The sequence below is a fragment of the Staurois parvus genome, unplaced genomic scaffold, assembly GCF_062004578.1.
Source record: "Staurois parvus isolate SC_StPar_1 unplaced genomic scaffold, SC_StPar_1.0 ptg000449l, whole genome shotgun sequence".
NCBI classification, from domain to species: domain Eukaryota; kingdom Metazoa; phylum Chordata; class Amphibia; order Anura; family Ranidae; genus Staurois; species Staurois parvus.
Window position 1 is genome coordinate 6231683 of NW_028318245.1, and position 22318 is coordinate 6254000.

General features: G+C 49.5%; 2 protein-coding genes across 2 annotated transcripts in view; both read left to right on the forward strand.

Moving 5' to 3' along the window:
• Positions 1-1801: 1801 nt before the first annotated feature.
• The window catches only part of LOC149453475 (uncharacterized), an 80157-nt gene continuing 59640 nt past the window's right edge, over positions 1802-22318 (forward strand). Inside the window, 7 exon segments of the mRNA XM_089688648.1 lie at positions 1802-2013; positions 16292-16384; positions 16597-16737; positions 16884-17037; positions 17154-17353; positions 18166-18307; positions 20556-21188. Of these exon segments, the coding sequence (XP_089544774.1) occupies positions 16307-16384; positions 16597-16737; positions 16884-17037; positions 17154-17353; positions 18166-18307; positions 20556-21188 (1348 nt within the window). The 5' untranslated portion in view covers positions 1802-2013; positions 16292-16306.
• LOC149453476 (uncharacterized) lies at positions 17363-18158 on the forward strand (the record flags this gene model as incomplete). Its single annotated transcript, XM_089688605.1, has 1 exon — positions 17363-18158. A coding segment is annotated over one exon (744 nt), but the record flags the coding sequence as incomplete, so codon positions are not given.

A 22318-nucleotide genomic window follows, 5' to 3' on the forward strand; every position in this document is an offset into this window, starting at 1 on the left:
GACCAGATATTGTGAATGCGGGGTCCTGGGAGAGCGGATATAGTGAATGCAGGGTCCATGGAGAGCGGATATAGTGAATGCAGGGTCCATGGAGAGCAGATGTAGTGAATGCGGGGTCCGGGGAGAGCGGATATAGTGAATGCGGGGTCCGGGGTTTAGTATCACTTTAATGCTTCAAAATGCACAAGTTGATGAAAAAACTATCAGATTTACATTTTCTGTCAAGAGACATGATACACATAAGCCCCCTCCCCCCCAGCTCAGCTTAGGAAACAGTGAAGAATGTTTGATGGAAAGCACAGTGTCACCTATGTCTGGGGATCATGGATCTGCTATGCCATCTGCACTTTTAGTGGAGGTGAGAATCTAAGTCCTCCTGCACACAGGACATTTTTGCAGCAGCTGTTTTTGACTTTTGACGGGTTTTTTTACAGCTAGTTACATAGACTGTAAACATAGACCGTTACATAGACTGTAAAGACACCAATGATGGGGCTCTACTCCTACTACTGACACCAACAATGGGGCTCTATTCCTCCTACTGATACCAACGATGGGGCACTATTCCTCCCACTGACACCAACGATGGGGCACTACCCCTCCCACTGACACCAATGATGGGGCACTATTCCTCCCACTGACACCAACGATGGGGCACTACCCCTCCCACTGACACCAATGATGGGGCACTACCCCTCCCACTGACACCAACGATGGGGCACTATTCCTCCCACTGACACCAACGATGGGGCACTATTCCTCCCACTGACACCAACGATGGGGCACTATTTCTCCTTCTGACACCAATGATGGGACATTATTCCTCCCACTGACACCCATGATGGGGCACTATTCATCCAACTGACATCAATGATGAGTTACTAATACTCCCACTGACATATGATGGTGTGCTATTCCTCCCACAGACACTAATGAAGGGGCACTATTCCTCCCTCTGACGCCATCAATGGGACACTATTACTCCTACTGACACAATAATGGGGCACTATTCCTCTCACAGACATCAGGAATGGGGCACTATTCTTGCCACTGACACTAATGATGGGGCTCTATTCCTCCCACTGACACCAATGATCGGGCACTATTCCTCCCACTAATATCAATGGTGGGGCACTATTCCTCCCACTGACACCAATGATGGGGCACTATTCCTCCCGCTGACACCAATGATGGGGCACTATTCCTCCCGCTGACACCAATGATGGGGCACTATTCCTCCCGCTGACACCAATGATGGGGCACTATTCCTCCCGCTGACACCAATGATGGGGCACTATTCCTCCCGCTGACACCAATGATGGGGCACTATTCCTCCCACTGATACCAATGATGGGGCACTATTCCTCCCACTGACACCAATGATGGGGCACTATTCCTCCCGGTGACACCAATGATGGGGCACTATTCCTCCCACTGACACCAATGATGGGGCACTATTCCTCCCACTGATACCAATGATGGAGCACTATTCCTCCCACTGACACCAATGATGGGGCACTATTCCTCCCACTGACACCAATGATGGGGCACTATTCCTCCCGGAGACACCAATGATGGGGCACTATTCCCCCCTAATGTCATGTTCTGCTCCCGCTGGTCACAGTCCGGCCCTCCTACAGTTGGAAGTATAGTGAACTGGCTCTTTGTTTAGAAAGTTTGGAGACTCCTGCTATAGGTGAACAATGAGGATAAACTCCTGATGGTGGCCATATTATTGTAGCCCATATATGGAGACACAACTAACTGAACAAGTCCCACGTCTTAGAAACTCATCCTGCTCTCAGCTGATGGTAACAACGTGTTCCTCCGGGTCCCCTGGCTACAAAAAAATGACTGAAAGGACCCATTCACCGCCTTCTGCCCATGATGGGAACCGATGGGGGATGGGCGTTATGGTTGCAGGAAGTGGATTAGTGTGAGAGAAACTGCAGCACCCTGACGGAGAGGATATTACAGCTCACCCTGGAGATCATCTACCTGCTGACCGGGGAGGTGAGGAGGATTCTGGGAACATGACCAAAGCATTGCTTTCATTTTATGGATTGATGTCATGGCTGATATCCCTTTCCTCCAGTTTTATTCCAGCAGCAGATCAGTGGGACGGTGTCACTGGAGGACGGGATTCAGCGCTGTCGCATCTTGAATGACAATTGCGCGGTCGTGCAACGCTGTACCTGTATGACATTTGTATCATTTTTTTTTCCACACAGTTTTCTTTATGTGGTATTTAATCAGCAATGGGGGGGTGGGGGGGGGTATTGTAAAATGTTGCAGTCAGGTGGCACTGATAGTTGGCACTGATGATGCGGCACTGATAGGTGGCACTGATGATGCGGTACTGATAGGTGGTACTGATGATGCGGCACTGATGATGCGGTACTGATAGGTGGTACTGATGATGTGGCACTGATAGGTGGCACTGATGATGCGGCACTGATAGGTGGCACTGATGATGCGGCACTGATAGGTGGCACTGATGATGCGGTACTGATAGGTGGCACTGATGATGCGGCACTGATAGGTGGCACTGATGATGCGGTACTGATAGGTGGTACTGATGATGCGGCACTGATAGGTGGCACTGATGATGCGGCACTGATAGGTGGCACTGATGATGCGGCACTGATAGGTGGCACTGATGATGCGGCACTGATAGTTGGCACTGATGATGCGGCACTGATAGGTGGCACTGATGATGCGGTACTGATAGGTGGTACTGATGATGCGGCACTGATAGGTGGCACTGATAGGTGGCACTGATGATGCAGCACTGATAGGTGGCACTGATGATGCGGTACTGATAGGTGGAACTGATAGGTGGCACTGATGATGCAGCACTGATAGGTGGCACTGATGATGCAGCACTGATAGGTGGCACTGATGATGCGGCACTGATAGGTGGCACTGATGACGCGGTACTGATAGGTGGCACTGATGATTTGGCATGATAGGTGGCACTGATGATGCGACACTAATAGTTGGCACTGATAGGCGGCACTGATAGTTGGTTCTGATGATGCGGCACTGATAGGTGGCACTGATCATGCGGCACTGATAGTTGGCACTGATCATGCGGTACTGATAGGTGGCACTGATGATGCGGCACTGATGGCACTGATAGTTGGCACTGATGAATATGGCACTGATAGGTGGCACTGATGATGCGGCACTGATAGTTGGCACTGATGATGCGGTATTGATAGGTGGCACTGATGATGCGGCACTGATGGCACTGATGATGCGGCACTGATAGGTGGCACTGATGATGCGGTACTGATAGGTGGCACTGATGATGCGGCACTGATAGGTGGCACTGATAGGTGGCACTGATGATGCGGCACTGATAGGTGGCACTGATGATGCGGCACTGATAGGTGGCACTGATGATGCGGTACTGATAGGTGGTACTGATGATGCGGTACTAATCGGTGGAACTGATATTTGGCACTGATGATGCGGCACTGATAGTTGGCACTGATAGTTGGCGCTGATAGGTGTCACTGATGATGCGGCACCGATAGGTGGCACTGATGATGCGGCACCGATAGGTGGCACCGATAGGTGGCACTGATAGGTGGCACTGATGATGCGGCACAGATAGGTGGCACTGATGATGCGGCACTGATATTTGGCACTGATGCAGCACTGATAGGTGGCACTGATGAATGCGGCACTGATAGGTGGCACAGATGATGTGGCACTGATAGGTTGCACTGATGATGCGGCACTGATAGGTGGCACTGATGATGCGGCACTGATAGGTGGCACTGATGATGCGGTACTGATAGGTGGCACTGATGATGCGGTACTGATAGGTGGCACTGATGATGCGGTACTGATCGGTGGAACTGATATTTGGCACTGATGATGCGGCACTGATGATGCGGCACTGATGATGCGGCACTGATGATGCGGTACTGATCGGTGGAACTGATATTTGGCACTGATGATGCGGCACTGATGATGCGGCACTGATAGATGGCACTGATGATGTGGCACTGATAGGTGGCACTGATGATGTGGCACTGATAGGTGGCACTGATGATGCGGCACTGATAGGTGGCACTGATGATGCGGTACTGATAGGTGGCACTGATGATGCGGCACTGATAGGTGGCACTGATGATGCGGCACTGATAGGTGGCACTGATGATGCGGCACTGATGATGCGGCACTGATAGTTGGTACTGACGAATACGGCACTGATGATGCGGCACTGATAGGTGGCACTGATGATGCGGTACTGATAGGTGGCACTGATGATGCGGTACTGATAGTTGGCACTGATGATGCGGCACTGATAGGTGGCACTGATAGTTGGCACTGATGATGCGGCACTGATAGTTGGCACTGATGATGTGGTATTGATAGGTGGCACTGATAGTTGGCACTGATGAATGTGGCACTGATAGTTGGCACTGATGAATGTAGCACTGATAGTTGGCACTGATGATGTGGTATTGATAGAAGGCACTGATGATGCGGTACTAATCGGTGGAACTGATATTTGGCACTGATGATGCGGCACTGATAGTTGGCACTGATAGGTGGCACTGATGATGCGGCTCTGATAGGTGGCACTGATGATGCGGCACCGATAGGTGGCACTGATGATGCGGCACCGATAGGTGGCACTGATGATGCGGCACCGATAGGTGGCACTGATGATGCGGCACCGATAGGTGGAACTGATGATGCGGCACCGATAGGCGGCACTGATGATGCGGCACCGATAGGCGGCACTGATGATGCGGCACCGATAGGCGGCACTGATGATGCGGCACTGATATTTGGCACTGATGAATGCGGCACTGATAGGTGGCACTGATGATGCGGTACTGATAGGTGGCACTGATGATGCGGCACTGATAGGTGGCACTGATAGTTGGTACTGACGAATGCGGCACTGATGATGTGGCACTGATAGGTGGCACTGATGATGCGGCACTGATAGGTGGCACTGATGATGCGGCACTGATAGGTGGCACTGATGATGCGGTACTGATAGGTGGCACTGATGATGCGGCACTGATAGGTGGCACTGATAGTTGGTACTGACGAATGCGGCACTGATGATGTGGCACTGATGATGCGGCACTGATAGGTGGCACTGATGATGCGGCACTGATAGGTGGCACTGATAGTTGGCACTGATAGTTGGCACTGATGAATATGGCACTGATAGTTGGTACTGATGATGCGGCACTGATAGTTGGCACTGATGATGTGGTATTGATAGGTGGCACTGATGATGCGGCACTGATAGGTGATACTGATGATGCGGCACTGATAGGTGGCACTGATGATGCAGCACTGATAGGTGGCACTGATGATGCGGTACTGATAGGTGGAACTGATAGGTGGCACTGATGATGCAGCACTGATAGGTGGCACTGATGATGCAGCACTGATAGGTGGCACTGATGATGCAGTACTGATAGTTGGCACTGATGATGCGGCACTGATAGGTGGCACTGATGATTTGGCATGATAGGTGGCACTGATGATGCGACACTAATAGTTGGCACTGATAGGCGGCACTGATAGTTGGTTCTGATGATGCGGCACTGATATGTGGCACTGATCATGCGGCACTGATAGTTGGCACTGATCATGCGGTACTGATAGGTGGCACTGATGATGCGGCACTGATGGCACTGATAGTTGGCACTGATGAATATGGCACTGATAGGTGGCACTGATGATGCGGCACTGATAGTTGGCACTGATGATGCGGTATTGATAGGTGGCACTGATGATGCGGCACTGATGGCACTGATGATGCGGCACTGATAGGTGGCACTGATGATGTGGCACTGATAGGTGGCACTGATGATGCGGCACTGATAGGTGGCACTGATAGGTGGCACTGATGATGCGGCACTGATAGGTGGCACTGATGATGCGGCACTGATAGGTGGCACTGATGATGCGGTACTGATAGGTGGTACTGATGATGCGGTACTAATCGGTGGAACTGATATTTGGCACTGATGATGCGGCACTGATAGTTGGCACTGATAGTTGGCGCTGATAGGTGTCACTGATGATGCGGCACCGATAGGTGGCACTGATGATGCGGCACCGATTGGTGGCACCGATAGGTGGCACTGATAGGTGGCACTGATGATGCGGCACAGATAGGTGGCACTGATGAATGCGGCACTGATAGGTGGCACAGATGATGTGGCACTGATAGGTTGCACTGATGATGCGGCACTGATAGGTGGCACTGATGATGCGGCACTGATAGGTGGCACTGATGATGCGGCACTGATAGGTGGCACTGATGATGCGGTACTGATAGGTGGCACTGATGATGCGGTACTGATCGGTGGAACTGATATTTGGCACTGATGATGCGGCACTGATGATGCGGCACTGATGATGCGGCACTGATCGGTGGAACTGATATTTGGCACTGATGATGCGGCACTGATGATGCGGCACTGATAGATGGCACTGATGATGCGGCACTGATAGGTGGCACTGATGATGTGGCACTGATAGGTGGCACTGATGATGTGGCACTGATAGGTGGCACTGATGATGCGGCACTGATAGGTGGCACTGATGATGCGGTACTGATAGGTGGCACTGATGATGCGGCACTGATAGGTGGCACTGATGATGCGGCACTGATGATGCGGCACTGATAGTTGGTACTGACGAATACGGCACTGATGATGCGGCACTGATAGGTGGCACTGATGATGCGGTACTGATAGGTGGCACTGATGATGCGGTACTGATAGTTGGCACTGATGATGCGGCACTGATAGGTGGCACTGATAGTTGGCACTGATGATGCGGCACTGATAGTTGGCACTGATGATGTGGTATTGATAGGTGGCACTGATAGTTGGCACTGATGAATGTGGCACTGATAGTTGGCACTGATGAATGTAGCACTGATAGTTGGCACTGATGATGTGGTATTGATAGAAGGCACTGATGATGCGGTACTAATCGGTGGAACTGATATTTGGCACTGATGATGCGGCACTGATAGTTGGCACTGATAGGTGGCACTGATGATGCGCCACCGATAGGTGGCACTGATGATGCGGCACCGATAGGCGGCACTGATGATGCGGCACTGATATTTGGCACTGATGAATGCGGCACTGATAGGTGGCACTGATGAATGCGGCACTGATAGGTGGCACTGATGATGCGGTACTGATAGGTGGCACTGATGATGCGGCACTGATAGGTGGCACTGATAGTTGGTACTGACGAATGCGGCACTGATGATGTGGCACTGATAGGTGGCACTGATGATGCGGCACTGATAGGTGGCACTGATGATGCGGCACTGATAGGTGGCACTGATGATGCGGTACTGATAGGTGGCACTGATGATGCGGCACTGATAGGTGGCACTGATAGTTGGTACTGACGAATGCGGCACTGATGATGTGGCACTGATGATGCTGCACTGATAGGTGGCACTGATGATGCGGCACTGATAGTTGGCACTGATGATGCGGCACTGATAGTTGGCAATGATGAATGTGGCACTGATAGTTGGCACTGATGAATGTGGCACTGATAGTTGGCACTGATGATGTGGTATTGATAGAAGGCACTGATGATGCGGTACTAATCGGTGGAACTGATATTTGGCACTGATGATGCGGCACTGATAGTTGGCACTGATAGGTGGCACTGATGATGCGGCTCTGATAGGTGGCACTGATGATGCGGCACCGATAGGTGGCACTGATGATGCGGCACCGATAGGTGGCACTGATGATGCGGCACCGATAGGTGGCACTGATGATGCGGCACCGATAGGTGGCACTGATGATGCGGCACCGATAGGTGGCACTGATGATGCGGCACCGATAGGCGGCACTGATGATGCGGTACTGATAGGTGGCACTGATGATGCGGTACTGATAGGTGGCACTGATGATGCGGTACTGATCGGTGGAACTGATATTTGGCACTGATGATGCGGCACTGATGATGCGGCACTGATGATGCGGCACTGATGATGCGGCACTGATCGGTGGAACTGATATTTGGCACTGATGATGCGGCACTGATGATGCGGCACTGATAGATGGCACTGATGATGCGGCACTGATAGGTGGCACTGATGATGTGGCACTGATAGGTGGCACTGATGATGCGGTACTGATAGGTGGCACTGATGATGCGGCACTGATAGGTGGCACTGATGATGCGGCACTGATGATGCGGCACTGATAGTTGGTACTGACGAATACGGCACTGATGATGCGGCACTGATAGGTGGCACTGATGATGCGGTACTGATAGGTGGCACTGATGATGCGGTACTGATAGTTGGCACTGATGATGCGGCACTGATAGGTGGCACTGATAGTTGGCACTGATGATGCGGCACTGATAGTTGGCACTGATGATGTGGTATTGATAGGTGGCACTGATAGTTGGCACTGATGAATGTGGCACTGATAGTTGGCACTGATGAATGTAGCACTGATAGTTGGCACTGATGATGTGGTATTGATAGAAGGCACTGATGATGCGGTACTAATCGGTGGAACTGATATTTGGCACTGATGATGCGGCACTGATAGTTGGCACTGATAGGTGGCACTGATGATGCGCCACCGATAGGTGGCACTGATGATGCGGCACCGATAGGTGGCACTGATGATGCGGCACCGATAGGTGGCACTGATGATGCGGCACCGATAGGCGGCACTGATGATGCGGCACTGATATTTGGCACTGATGAATGCGGCACTGATAGGTGGCACTGATGAATGCGGCACTGATAGGTGGCACTGATGATGCGGTACTGATAGGTGGCACTGATGATGCGGCACTGATAGGTGGCACTGATAGTTGGTACTGACGAATGCGGCACTGATGATGTGGCACTGATAGGTGGCACTGATGATGTGGCACTGATAGGTGGCACTGATGATGCGGCACTGATAGGTGGCACTGATGATGCGGTACTGATAGGTGGCACTGATGATGCGGCACTGATAGGTGGCACTGATAGTTGGTACTGACGAATGCGGCACTGATGATGTGGCACTGATGATGCTGCACTGATAGGTGGCACTGATGATGCGGCACTGATAGTTGGCACTGATGATGCGGCACTGATAGTTGGCAATGATGAATGTGGCACTGATAGTTGGCACTGATGAATGTGGCACTGATAGTTGGCACTGATGATGTGGTATTGATAGAAGGCACTGATGATGCGGTACTAATCGGTGGAACTGATATTTGGCACTGATGATGCGGCACTGATAGTTGGCACTGATAGGTGGCACTGATGATGCGGCTCTGATAGGTGGCACTGATGATGCGGCACCGATAGGTGGCACTGATGATGCGGCACCGATAGGTGGCACTGATGATGTGGCACCGATAGGTGGCACTGATGATGCGGCACCGATAGGTGGCACTGATGATGCGGCACCGATAGGCGGCACTGATGATGCGGCACCGATAGGCGGCACTGATGATGCGGCACCGATAGGCGGCACTGATGAATGCGGCACCGATAGGCGGCACTGATGAATGCGGCACCGATAGGCGGCACTGATGAATGCGGCACTGATAGGTGGCACTGATGATGCGGCACTGATAGGTGGCACTGATGATGCGGTACTGATAGGTGGCACTGATGATGCGGCACTGATAGGTGGCACTGATAGTTGGTACTGACGAATGCGGCACTGATGATGTGGCACTGATGATGCGGCACTGATAGGTGGCACTGATAGGTGGCACTGACGGATGCGGCACTGATAGTTGGTACTGACGAATGCGGCACTGATAGGTGGCACTGATGATGCGGTACTGATAGGTGGCACTGATGATGCGGTACTGATAGTTGGCACTGATAGGTGGCACTGATGATGCGGTACTGATAGGGCTGGAGTACCGCGCTGTAGCCGTCGTTTGTAGTAATGTGGTTAAAGGCTGTGCAGTGCCCTCTGAAGAGCAATCCATGTTCAGATTAATTTTCAGAGGGCATTTGACCGGTGCTGAGGAGTCCTATTACCTTCCTCACTGCCTAATTTAACCCTCTAATATGGCAGTAATGGGTGGCAATCGGTGGCGTGGCCCCCTGAACCCCATGAGCGAGTTCAATGGTGCCGCTTGTGAGTTAGACATTCCACGGCCAGGAAGCAAAGAACAAATATATACACGGAGATGTAGGCATGTGATCCACACTGTCCTGTGTGCATGTGACCCCAGCGCACCCAGAGACTCCCCTGTATTCATGTGACCCCGGAACCCCAGCGCTCCCAGAGACCCCCCTGTGTTCATGTGACCCCAGAACCCCAGCGCTCCCAGAGACTGTCCTGTGTTCATGTGACCCCAGAACCCCAGCGCTCCCAGAGACCCCCCTGTGTTCATGTGACCCCAGAACCCCAGCGCTCACAGAGACTGTCCTGTGTTCATGTGACCCCAGAACCCCAGCGCTCCCAGAGACTGTCCTGTGTTCATGTGACCCCAGAACCCCAGCGCTCCCAGAGACTGTCCTGTGTTAATGTGATCCCAGAACCCCAGCGCTCCCAGAGACTGTCCTGTGTTCATGTGACCCCAGAACCCCAGCGCCCTCAGAGACCGTCCTGTGTTCATGTGACCCCAGAACCCCAGCGCTCCCAGAGACTCCCCTGTGTTCATGTGACCCCAGAACCCCAGCGCTCCCAGAGACCGTCCTGTGTTCATGTGACCCCAGAACCCCAGCGCTCCCAGAGACTCCCCTGTGTTCATGTGACCCCAGATCCCCAGCGCTCCCAGAGACCGTCCTGTGTTCATGTGACCCCAGAAACCCAGCGCTCCCAGAGACCGTCCTGTGTTCATGTGACCCCAGAACCCCAGCGCTCCCAGAGACTGTCCTGTGTTCATGTGACCCCAGATCCCCAGCGCTCCCAGAGACTGTCCTGTGTTCATGTGACCCCAGATCCCCAGCGCTCCCAGAGACTGTCCTGTGTTCATGTGACCCCAGAACCCCAGCGCTCCCAGAGACTGTCCTGTGTTCATGTGATCCCAGAACCCCAGCGCTCCCAGAGACTCCCCTGTGTTCATGTGACCCCAGAACCCCAGCGCTCCCAGAGACCGTCCTGTGTTCATGTGACCCCAGAACCCCAGCGCTCCCAGAGACCGTCCTGTGTTCATGTGACCCCAGAACCCCAGCGCTCCCAGAGACTCCCCTGTGTTCATGTGACCCCAGATCCCCAGCGCTCCCAGAGACTCCCCTGTGTTCATGTGACCCCAGAACCCCAGCGCTCCCAGAGACTGTCCTGTGTTCATGTGACCCCAGCGCTCCCAGAGACTCCCCTGTGTTCATGTGACCCCAGAACCCCAGCGCTCCCAGAGACTTCCCTGTGTTCATGTGATCCCAGAACCGCAGTGCTCCCAGAGACCGTCCTGTGTTCATGTGACCCCAGAACCCCAGCGCCCCCAGAGACCGTCCTGTGTTCATGTGACCCTAGAACCCCAGCGCTCTCAGAGACTCCCCTGTGTTCATGTGACCCCAGAACCCCAGCGCTCCCAGAGACCGTCCTGTGTTCATGTGACCCCAGAACCCCAGCTCTCCCGAAGACCCCCCTGTGTTCATGTGACCCCAGCGCCCCCAGAGACTCCCCTGTGTTCATGTGACCCCAGCGCTCCCAGAGACCCCCCTGTGTTCATGTGACCCCATAACCCCAGCGCTCCCAGAGACTGTCCTGTGTTCATGTGACCCCAGAACCCCAGCGCTCCCAGAGACTGTCCTGTGTTCATGTGACCCCAGCGCTCCCAGAGAACCCCCTGTGTTCATGTGACCCCAGAACCCCAGTGCTCCCAGAGACCCCCCTGTGTTCATGTGACCCCAGAACCCCAGCGCTCCCATAGACCCCCCTGTGTTCATGTGACCCCAGAACCCCAGCGCTCCCAGAGACCGTCCTGTGTTCATGTGACCCCAGAACCCCAGCGCTCCCAGAGACCGTCCTGTGTTCATGTGACCCCAGAGCCCTAGCGCTCCCAGAGGTGTGGCTGGTGGTGTAAAGGGTTAATGCACCAAAAACTGCCCATGCAGAGAAGGGGTGTCTGTAGATATAAAAAAACATACTGGCCATTTACTGACCTCAAGAAGCCGTATTGGGAAATTCTCAGATATGGCCTCAACCCATCCTGCCTTGTTGCTAGGATGTTGCTAGGACACTCCCGGCTATTACTTTTCACCTCCACCATCACAGAGAGGATTGAGCTGTCAAATGCTGAGCTCAGAGCTGCTAAATCTGGGGAGGCAAAGCACATGTGAGGGGGTATAAATCAGAGAAAGAGCTCCCTCCCATGATGGTGAAGGTGGACGGTAGCAGCCGGTTGTCTCTTAGCAACATCCTAGCAACAACGCAAGAAGGGATGACACCATCTCTGGGAGGTACATAAATGGCCTACAACTAACCCTTTAACCCCTTGCCGTGGGCCATACACGCATCTGTGACCGCGTGGAGGCGGACCTTATGCCTCACAACCACAAATATGTTTTGCTGGGACAGCGTTCGATCTCACCGACAGTTCTGGGTCACATGGTGAAGATCAGGAGCTGGTAGGATGAGCTCCCAATCCTTGTGACAGCCAATCAGTGATCACCTGGTCAAATGTCCGGCCTCTGGCTCCCATGGCAGAAAGGGGTTAATATATACTTAAGTGTAACATCAATCCCTCGTGTAGACTTTTAGATGTTGGGTGACTCTTCACCAATAGAAAAGAGGAGCTCCAGAGGATCTTGTCACATCACTTACTACTTGCTGGAGGGATCCTTTCTGACCAGTTATCCAAGGGTTACCTATGTCTACCACATGAGCTTGACCTCTGTTTGAGACGCTTCTAAGATCGTTCTGACCAGATGTAAATGACTGGTGCATTTAACCTGCAGTTTACGTTCTGACCTGCAGATGACCTCCTTCTGGCCTATAGCAGATCTCCTTCTGACCCCCAGTTGACCCCCTTTTGTTTTGCAGTTGACCTCCTTCTGACCTACAGTTAACCTCCTGATCTGCAGTTGACCTCCTTCTGATCTGCAGTTAACCTCCTGATCTGCAGTTGACCTCCTTCTGATCTGCAGTTGACCTCCTTCTGATTTTCAGTTGACCACCTCCTGATCTGCAGTTGACCTCCTTATAATCTACAGTTGACCTTGTTGCAAACGTGCGCCTCAGAGATGGACGCGGTTCAACCATTTTGTTAGGCATCTCCATTTTCTCCCCTCATTTTCTCCCCTCAGCTTTCCACCCCTCCCTCTCACTGAGAGCAGACATCTGGCCAGTGTGTGTATGTGTACTGTTTATGGATCACTGGCAGGGCAAGGCACTTCTAGCTGGTGCCGAGCTGTCTGTAAAAGCTGTATCCTTTCTCACCTAGGAAGAGATAGGACCAGTTTTTGCCAGAGAGCTGGAGTCTCCCTGGCCAAAGTACCTGTGTAATTTCACACCTCGTAACAAGATAAGGAGTCTTCCCAGGAGTTGAAGGGACTCTGAGCTAATAAACCTAGCTCAGCGTAGGTGACAGAATTAGATGAACACTTCTCAAATCAATTTCTCCCCTATGTCTCATATCTTGGAATATGAGAGACTTACATAAAAACCGAACACCTCGTCAGATGGCCAATGAGCAGGCAAACAGTTTGACGGGTCACTCGCTTATCTCGGACCATCAGGGGAGCCGAAACATAGAACTCGTGAACCGTGCAATATATAACTTCATAATTCATATCTAAATAATCCTCAGACTTGTCTGCATAATAATATACCCGCGGGAGGACTGTCGCTTGTGCAGATGGAAAGTTATAGACCAGAATATGAATTATGAAAGATGTTGGTTCCAGTTTAGGGTTCCGCCTGACGATCCCTCCCTAAACAGAGGATTGGTCTTTCACTTCAGAACCACCCCCTGCTGGGAAACTTTAAAACAGGCTGCCAAGCCTAAGGAAGTGAAGTTGAAAACCTCTCCCAATTCTTAACATCAATATACCACCTGGGGAGACCTGTGCCTTTCGCTCTAAAACGTGATCTGCTTCCATCCAAGGCTTAAGGGCAAGTAACTTAACCCTTTAACTTCTCCCTGTCTCTTTGCTATTCTGTGCTGTTTTCTATGTGTGTATGTATTATATATATATATATATATATCTAAGTTACATCTTCTCTGTAAATATTTTTACTGCACCTGTTTGACCCTTTTAGTAATAAATCTTTCTTCTGAAAGTGTTGAACTGTTTCTATAGCTCTTGATTGCAATTTACGAATCCCTGCCTCTAAAGAGATGCTACTGTTGGTTTAACCCTTTTATAACCGGCCTGTGTCAGTGACGTTATGCGGATGATTATTTCAATTATTATTATAGTGTTATAGCGATATTGCGAGTTTCCTCTTTCTCTGAACCAAAAGGAAGTGGTGGCAGTGTGAAGGGGTTAATTGCGTAATTAACCTGACCCAGTAACAACCGTTTCAGGCTGCTGGCACATCGATCGGTACCCATTAGCTGGAAAATCGTTGTGCAGGGTGCAGCTGGGTGTGGCATTGTTATGCACGTCACATCGTGGTTGTAGATCGGTTAGCCCTTCGGTCACGAGTTTGGTGAAAAGGTCTGGGGTCTGACGCCGCGATCGTGACAGACCTCCTTATAATCTGCAGTTGACCCCCTTATGATATGCAGTTGACCTCCTTCTGATTTGCAGTTGACCTTCTTCTGACCAACTTCAAGTGGGGTTTGCATTTCAATAAAATGACACAAGCCCTAACAATCTAAAGGTTGAAATAGATGTAACCAGGTCCCTAGTGGTGCTAAAGTTGCAAATTTTTCATGGTTCCTACTTCTGACCTATAGTAGACCTCCTTCTGACCTACAGTTGACCTCCTTATAATCTGCATTTGATCTCCTTCTGACCTACAGTTGACCTCCTTCTAATCTGCAGGTGACCTCCTAATCTGCAGTTGACCTCCTTCTGATTTGCAGTTGATCGCCTTCTGACCTGCAGTTGATCTCCTTCTGACCTGCAGTTGACCTCCTTCTGATCTGCAGTTGACCTCCTTCTGATCTGCAGTTGACCCCCTTCTGACCTGCTGTTGACCCCCTTCTGACCTTCAGTTGACCCCCTTCTGACCTTCAGTTGACCTCCTTCTGATCTGCAGTTGACCTCCTTCTGATCTGCAGTTGACCCCCTTCTGACCTTCAGTTGCCTTCCTCCTGATCTGCAGTTGCCTTCCTCCTGATCTGCAGTTGCCTTCCTCCTGATCTTCAGTTGACCCCCTTCTGACCTGCAGTTGACCCCCTTCTGATCTGCATTCCAATAAACTGACACAAGCCCTAACAATCTAAAGGTTGTAATAGATGCACCAGAGTGTAACCAGGTCCCTCGTGGTCCTAAAGTTTCATATTCTTCATGGTTCCCAGTCAGGGCTCAATCCAACCGAACACCTGGTGGCCCATGTAACAGAAGAAGGTCAACTGCAAATCAGAAGGAGGTCAACTGCATATCATAAGGGGGTCAACTGCAGATTATAAGAGGCTGCCCATGTAACATGGCAGCCCCTTGGCTGCCTGACGTGTTCTATAGAGGGGTCTGCTCTTCACCACCAGGAGGGTGACTCTTTCCCCTGATCCTCATCACTCCGACCCTGCCAGGTTTATACTAGACATTTTCTCTGTAGGACCTTCTACACCAACACTTGTGGATGTACCATGAGCTGTACCTTTGGCAGAAATGGTGCACTGGCCAACCTTCTACTCTTCTACTTGGGTGTCCTCTTATTAGAACTCCAGCCAGAAGTGAAAGCCATGCCTTGTTACATAGTTCTTGTTGGATACACCATGGATGAGGAAGTATCTCATCGCAGGCAGAACAACGATCACCGCGCCCCGTACCCAACCTAAATGGAAGAACAGAAATCTCCTGTCCTACAGTCAGGGGTGTACTTCAGTCATGAGCTGCCCAACTCCAGGGATGGCCCACTAAGGGACAACAAGAACATGGTCCTCATCCTTACTGCCCCATGATGCTGCCCCTCTCACTTTACGACTGCCTTCAGTTAAGCTCTGCCCACTGTTAATCCTGCCAAAGAGGGCACTGCTGTGACATCACTTCTTGAGCAAAGTACCCAACCAAAAGGGAAACCTAATAACCCCTGCCTATAGGGGGTGCACTAGAATACATGTGAAGTTTATACTTGTTGGAATTTTTTGGAACGCAGGGAGGTGCCACCATTTATTTATTTTTTAGTTTTTATGTTTTCTAACTCCATTTTTCACTTCTACTTAGATTATCTGACGGGTAATGGAGAAGGAGCGGAATCAAACGGCAGAGAGGATATTGAACCTCACCCTGGAGATCATCTACCTGCTGATCGGAGAGGTGAGGAGGATTCTGGGAGGTCACATGACATCACTCTCATCTCTATTAATAAAACACAGACCTGACCAGAGAGGTGAGGAGGATTCTGGGAGGTCACATGACATCTGAAGGAGAGATGTTGTTGATCAGATTGTAGCAAAGAGGGAGGATAAGGGCAAGTTGTAATGTCTGTTGCTGAGATATCTATATTCTGATTGCTGATCTCTCCACAGGATAACATATATGTGAAGACATCGGGAGATGGACAGAACTCCATTATGGTTCCTCTACATTCCTTACTGGTTCCAGAAAGAAATAATGAACAGAAGATTCTAGAAGTCACCCAAAAGATCATTGACATCCTTACCAGAGAGGTGAGTGGCGCTGGGAATTCTGGGACATTCTCCAGTAACAGACAAGGGATGTGTCTGGATGGTGACTGTATCATTGTGTGTGTCAGGTTCCTATAAGGTGTCAGGATGTCTCCATTTTCACAATTTTATTTTAAATTTAATTTCAGGGAGGAAACTGGAGCAATTTTAACATTCGTATCAAAGAAGAGATAAAAGAAGAAGAGGAGGAAGAAAGTATAATGAAGGAGCCGGAGTGCTTAGGACACAAGGATCTCTACAAGGACGTCATGATGGCCAATCAGCCGCCCCTCACATCACCGGGTAAGAGGAGACTTTATTGTAAAGGAGAGAGCAGTACGGAGGCGCCACCTAGATCCCCCATCATCTGATAAACACATAGAAACAATGGATTCAGTCAGTGTGTGTGTTTCCTACAGATGGATCCAGTCATGGGAACCCACCAGAGAGATGTCCCCGTCCTCTGTATTCCCGGGATTCCACACAAGAAAATCACACCATCCCCCACCATCATCAGGTAGATGGATCCAGTCATGGGAACCCACCAGAGAGATGTCCCCGTCCTCTGTATTCCCCGGATTCCACACAGGAAGATCACACCATCCCTCACCATCATCAGGTAGGTTGATCCAGTAATGGGAACCCACCAGAGAGATGTCCTCTGTATTCCCTGGATTCCACACAGGAAGATCACACCATCCCCCACCATCATCAAGTAGGTGGATCCAGTAATGGGAACCTACCAGAGAGATGTCCCCGTCCTCTGTATTCCTGGCATTCCACACAGGAAGGTCACACCATCCCTCACCATCATCAGGTAGATGGATCCAGTAATGGGAACCCACCAGAGAGATGTCCCCGTCCTCTGTATTCTGGGGATTCCACACAGGAAGATCACACCATCCCTCACCATCATCGGGTAGGTGGATCCAGTAATGGGACCCCACCAGAGAGATGTCCTCTGTATTCCCTGGATTCCACACAGGAAGATCACACCATCCCCCACCATCATCAAGTAGGTGGATCCAGTAAAGGGAACCTACCAGAGAGATGTCCCCGTCCTCTGTATTCCTGGCATTCCACACAGGAAGATCACACCATCCCTCACCATCATCGGGTAGGTGGATCCAGTAATGGGACCCCACCAGAGAGGTGTCCTCGTCCTCTGTGTTCCCCGGATTCCACGCAGGAAGATCTTGAAATCCCTCACCATCATCAGGTAGATGTATCCAGTCATGGGAACCCACCAGAGAGATGTCCCAGTCCTCTGTATTCCCCAGATTCCACGCAGGAAGATCATGAGATCCCTCACCATCATCAGGTAGATGGGGCTGAGGATGCTAAACTCAAAGTCGACTCTAATTTGTATTAGATGATATTCTTCTATGCCGTCTTAGGACTTTAGTGCTCACCACCATTTTGTAATTTTAGGGTGTCGAAGTGTTTAATATCAAAACTGAGGTTAAAGAAGAAGAGGAGGAGATGCTTGTGAGTGGAAATCAGCCATCTATGAAGGAAGCTGAAGTGGTGGTGACCATTACCAAGGAGGAATCTTCTGTACAAGTCAGCACAGGTAGCTATTATCAAGAAAAAAATGCAACACTTTTTTTATTTTTATTCCTTTTGTGTCTATTGGGAGAATGGTGCTACACTTGGATTATACTGCTGCGTACAGAAGGTTTGGACACTGGTAAACAGCAAAATTGTAAACCAGTCCCTGGATTACCCCTCCCCTACCCCGTGTTCCTAAGTTTTTTTGCTAGTGTCCTAGGAGTTTGTATGTTTTTTTCTTTTTTCTTTTTTGTCATGGTGCGGGCAGGCCAGCCAACCACTAGAACCATAGCAAGAATGACACCGTGGGGTTTATTTACTAAAGCTGGAGAGTCCAAAATCAGACTCCCTTCTGCATAGAAACCAATCAGCTTCCAGGTTTCATTGCCAAAGCTTCATTGAACAAGCTGAGGTTAGAAGCTGATTGGTTTCTATGCAGAAGGGAGTCTGATTTTGGACTCTCCAGCTTTAGTAAATAAACCCCCATGTGTCCTGTCGTAGATTGTCATTGGTTGTTATTATGCTGGTGGCCAGCCCACCCACGCCATGGAAACTCATAACGCCAATCCAGAGAAAATTGGGTTCTGTGCTTGTGGCACCCTGGGGGAACCAGAATGGCACCTCGGTGGAGAAACCGCCTCATAACAAATGACTTCCCTCTTTGTCAAGGGAACCCATCATAAATTTATTTCCTGGGTTGGACTCCATTGGACATCACCCAGGACGTGCTGCAGTGCCTTCACCGTCACCTTTTGGAAAGGTGTGGAGTCCATTCTTGCTTCAGGACATGTAGCTTGGTTCCTACATTGGACAATGCCAAGAGCACCACTCTTGACTGCTCTGTTCTCCTTAAAGATGATCCATTGACAACTAGGTCACTTAAACCTGTAGTCTCTGTACCAAAGGGAAAGGGTCATGCACAAAGAAATCATCTGTGGAGGGTTCTTTGCCTCCTGGATTGTTGGCAGAAATCCTTTGGGTGAAGCCATTTAGTTTGATAATCTTTGGCCTCCGCTTGGGCGTTGGGAGCTTCCACTGTCCCCTGTACACCATATGAAAGGTCCATCTCCATTCCTCAATAGAACGTCATGTTCCCAACAAATGAGGAGGAGATACTGGACACCATATGAAAGGTCCATCTCCATTCCTCAATATAACGTCATGTTCCCAACAAATGAGGAGGAGATACTGGACACCATATAACGGGGCTTCACCTTATATAGTTCCGTTTTGGGCACTGGTCCTTCAGGTGGTTCTGAGCAGCTCAAAGTCCCTAGTTATATCCTTGTTGTCCTGTCAGTGACTACTGCTCACCCTTTTGGTTGGACTGCTTTTGGACCTCCTAAATGTATTAGAATTCCTGTGTCTTCAAATGGATGAGAAAAGTGTTTGTATTTGCCATGAAGTCTAGTTGTTGGAGTTTTTATATTGGGTTTTGTTTTTTTACTCTTGCCCTTAGTACTTCTTTTCCACAAATTGAGACATGCTCTGTAGAGGAGAGGTTAGAGGGAGACTGTCTTACAAATTTCTGTTTGCCAGTGTCCAAACCTCATGTGGTTGCCAGTATTACTCAGCTATATTAGAATTCCAGTGCCCCTGAATGGAGTGCAAGAACCGTAAGTACAACAATCTTGATTTAACTCTCATTCTTTCTCATATTTTATTATTCATTTATTTTTGTTACATTTAGGTATGTAAAATTGACCTATAATGATAACAATTCAGCAAACCATCACATACAGTTTTAGACAGAGTGCAGTAAACCTATACCACCTTCTAGGCTGTGGAGATAATATACACCATGTAAAAGGTCCATCTCTATACCTTAATATAACGTCACGTTCCCAACAAATGAGGAGGAGATACTGTACACCATATGAAAGGTCCATCTCAATTCCTCAATATAACGTCATGTTCCCAACAAATGAGGAGATGCTGGATACCATATGAAAGGTCCATCTCCATTCCTAAATATGTCATGTTCCCAACAAATTAGGTGGAGGAAGATCTCTGTTCCTTTTTATATCAGTGACATTAGTATATGTAAACCTCCAGCCAGGGTGGTATGGTTGCTTTGGTTGTATTGTACACCTTACCTAGTCTTTTATCCTTGCATCTTTGGTATCTCTGTACCTAATTCTATGCTGGAGATCTCAGGAACAGTTGACTACTAGCGCAACATGCATAACTCCTAACGGCAATACATGAATAATGATTATGCTATTATTATTTTTCCTATTACTTTATAATATTAAAAATATTTCCAACAGGAGGACACAATGGCTGGAATACCCCAGAGGGACGTCCTGTTTTATCTACACATTATAATAAAGAAGATAAAGGCATGGAACCGTGTCCTCCAGTAGGCATTGTTACTCGAAATATACATCCCAAACCTAACCCATTGATAACATCAACAAATCAACAGACTGGTTTAATTCTTTGGAATCCAAATGTAAATCACATACTGTTATCCCAAATGTCCAACCAAGATTTCATAGTGCAGATAAACGCTCCCAATCCTGGGGAATCTTCTCCCAATCATCTGCATCCTTTTCAGACTTGTGAAAACTCATTCATGAAAAAACACGACCTAGCGGTACCCCAGAGCATCCACGCTACTGAAAAACCCTTTTCGTGTTCCGAGTGTCAGAAGTCCTTCTCAACCAAGGCGTATCTTTCTCAACACCAGAGGGTTCACACCGGGGAGAAGCCCTTCTCCTGTTCCGAGTGCGGAAAGTGCTTCTCCAATAGAGGGAACCGTGATAAGCACATGAGAACTCACACTGGCGAGAGGCCGTTTTCCTGTCAAGAATGCGGCAAACGGTTTGCACAGAAAGTGACACTAATTATCCACCAGAAAGTACACGAGAGACGAATGATCTACCCAAAAACACACACCACCTGAGGTCATAGAAAAACTGATGGTAAAGTTTCATCGGTTGAGTTGTTATGTCCGTTGAGCAATGGTATGATTAAGATGAAGCAATCTGAGAGGACCAACCAACCTGTATTTTTTTTTTTACTTATAATTTATTGTTGAAGTTTTGCATAAAACTCAACTTTTTGTCCTTCTCCAATCTTGGGATTTTCCATCTTCCCATTGTGCCATTCAGACAAGAATTGAGGGAAAATCCCAGCAACAAGACCTAGTCATCAACTAAGCTGTTTATTGATTGAGGGATAGTAGAAAAGAAGGAGCGCCCGATGTCCAAAAGAATGCATTTGTTATTGGTGGATTAGGAGGCATTTATTGAGAGTAACGACAAGTACATCAAGCTGGTACTTGGTTGTAGGTGGGTGGGTAGGGAGACGTCCCTCCAGTCAGTTGTACCCAATGGTGGACATTGGCAGTAAACCTTCTTGGACTGCTGCCTTTCTGGTATGGCCTTGAGGTCATTTCCACACATATACTTGGAATAGTAGAAAAGAAGGAGCGCCCGATGTCCAAAAGAACACATTTTTGATGGTAGATTAGGCGGCAATTATTGAGCGTAACAGCAAGTTCATAAAGATGGTACTTGGTCGTAGGTGGGTGGTTGTGTGGGTTGTACCCAATGGTGGATATCGGCAGTAAACCTTCTTGGGCTGCTGCCTTTCTGGTATGGCCTTGAGGCCGTTTCCACACATATACTTGGATTAGTAGAAAAGGAGTGCCCGATGTCCAGAAGAATGCATTTTTTTAAGGTAGGAGGCAATTGTTGAGAGTAACAACAAGTGCATGAAGCTGGTACTTGGTCATAGGTGGGTGGTTGTGTGGGTGGGTAGGGAGAACTCCCTCCAGTCAGTTGTACCCAATGGTGGACATTGGTGGTAAACCTTGGGCTGCTGTCTTTCTGGTACGGCCTTGAGGTCATTTCCACACATATACGTGGAATAGTAGAAAAGAAGGAGCACCCGATGTCCAAAAGAACACATTTTTGATGGTAAATTAGGAGGCATCTATTGAGAGTAACGACAAGTACATCAAGCCAACGCGTTCCGGGGAAAGACTCTCCCTTCTTCAGGGCTTTTGCTGTATGCTATTAAATGG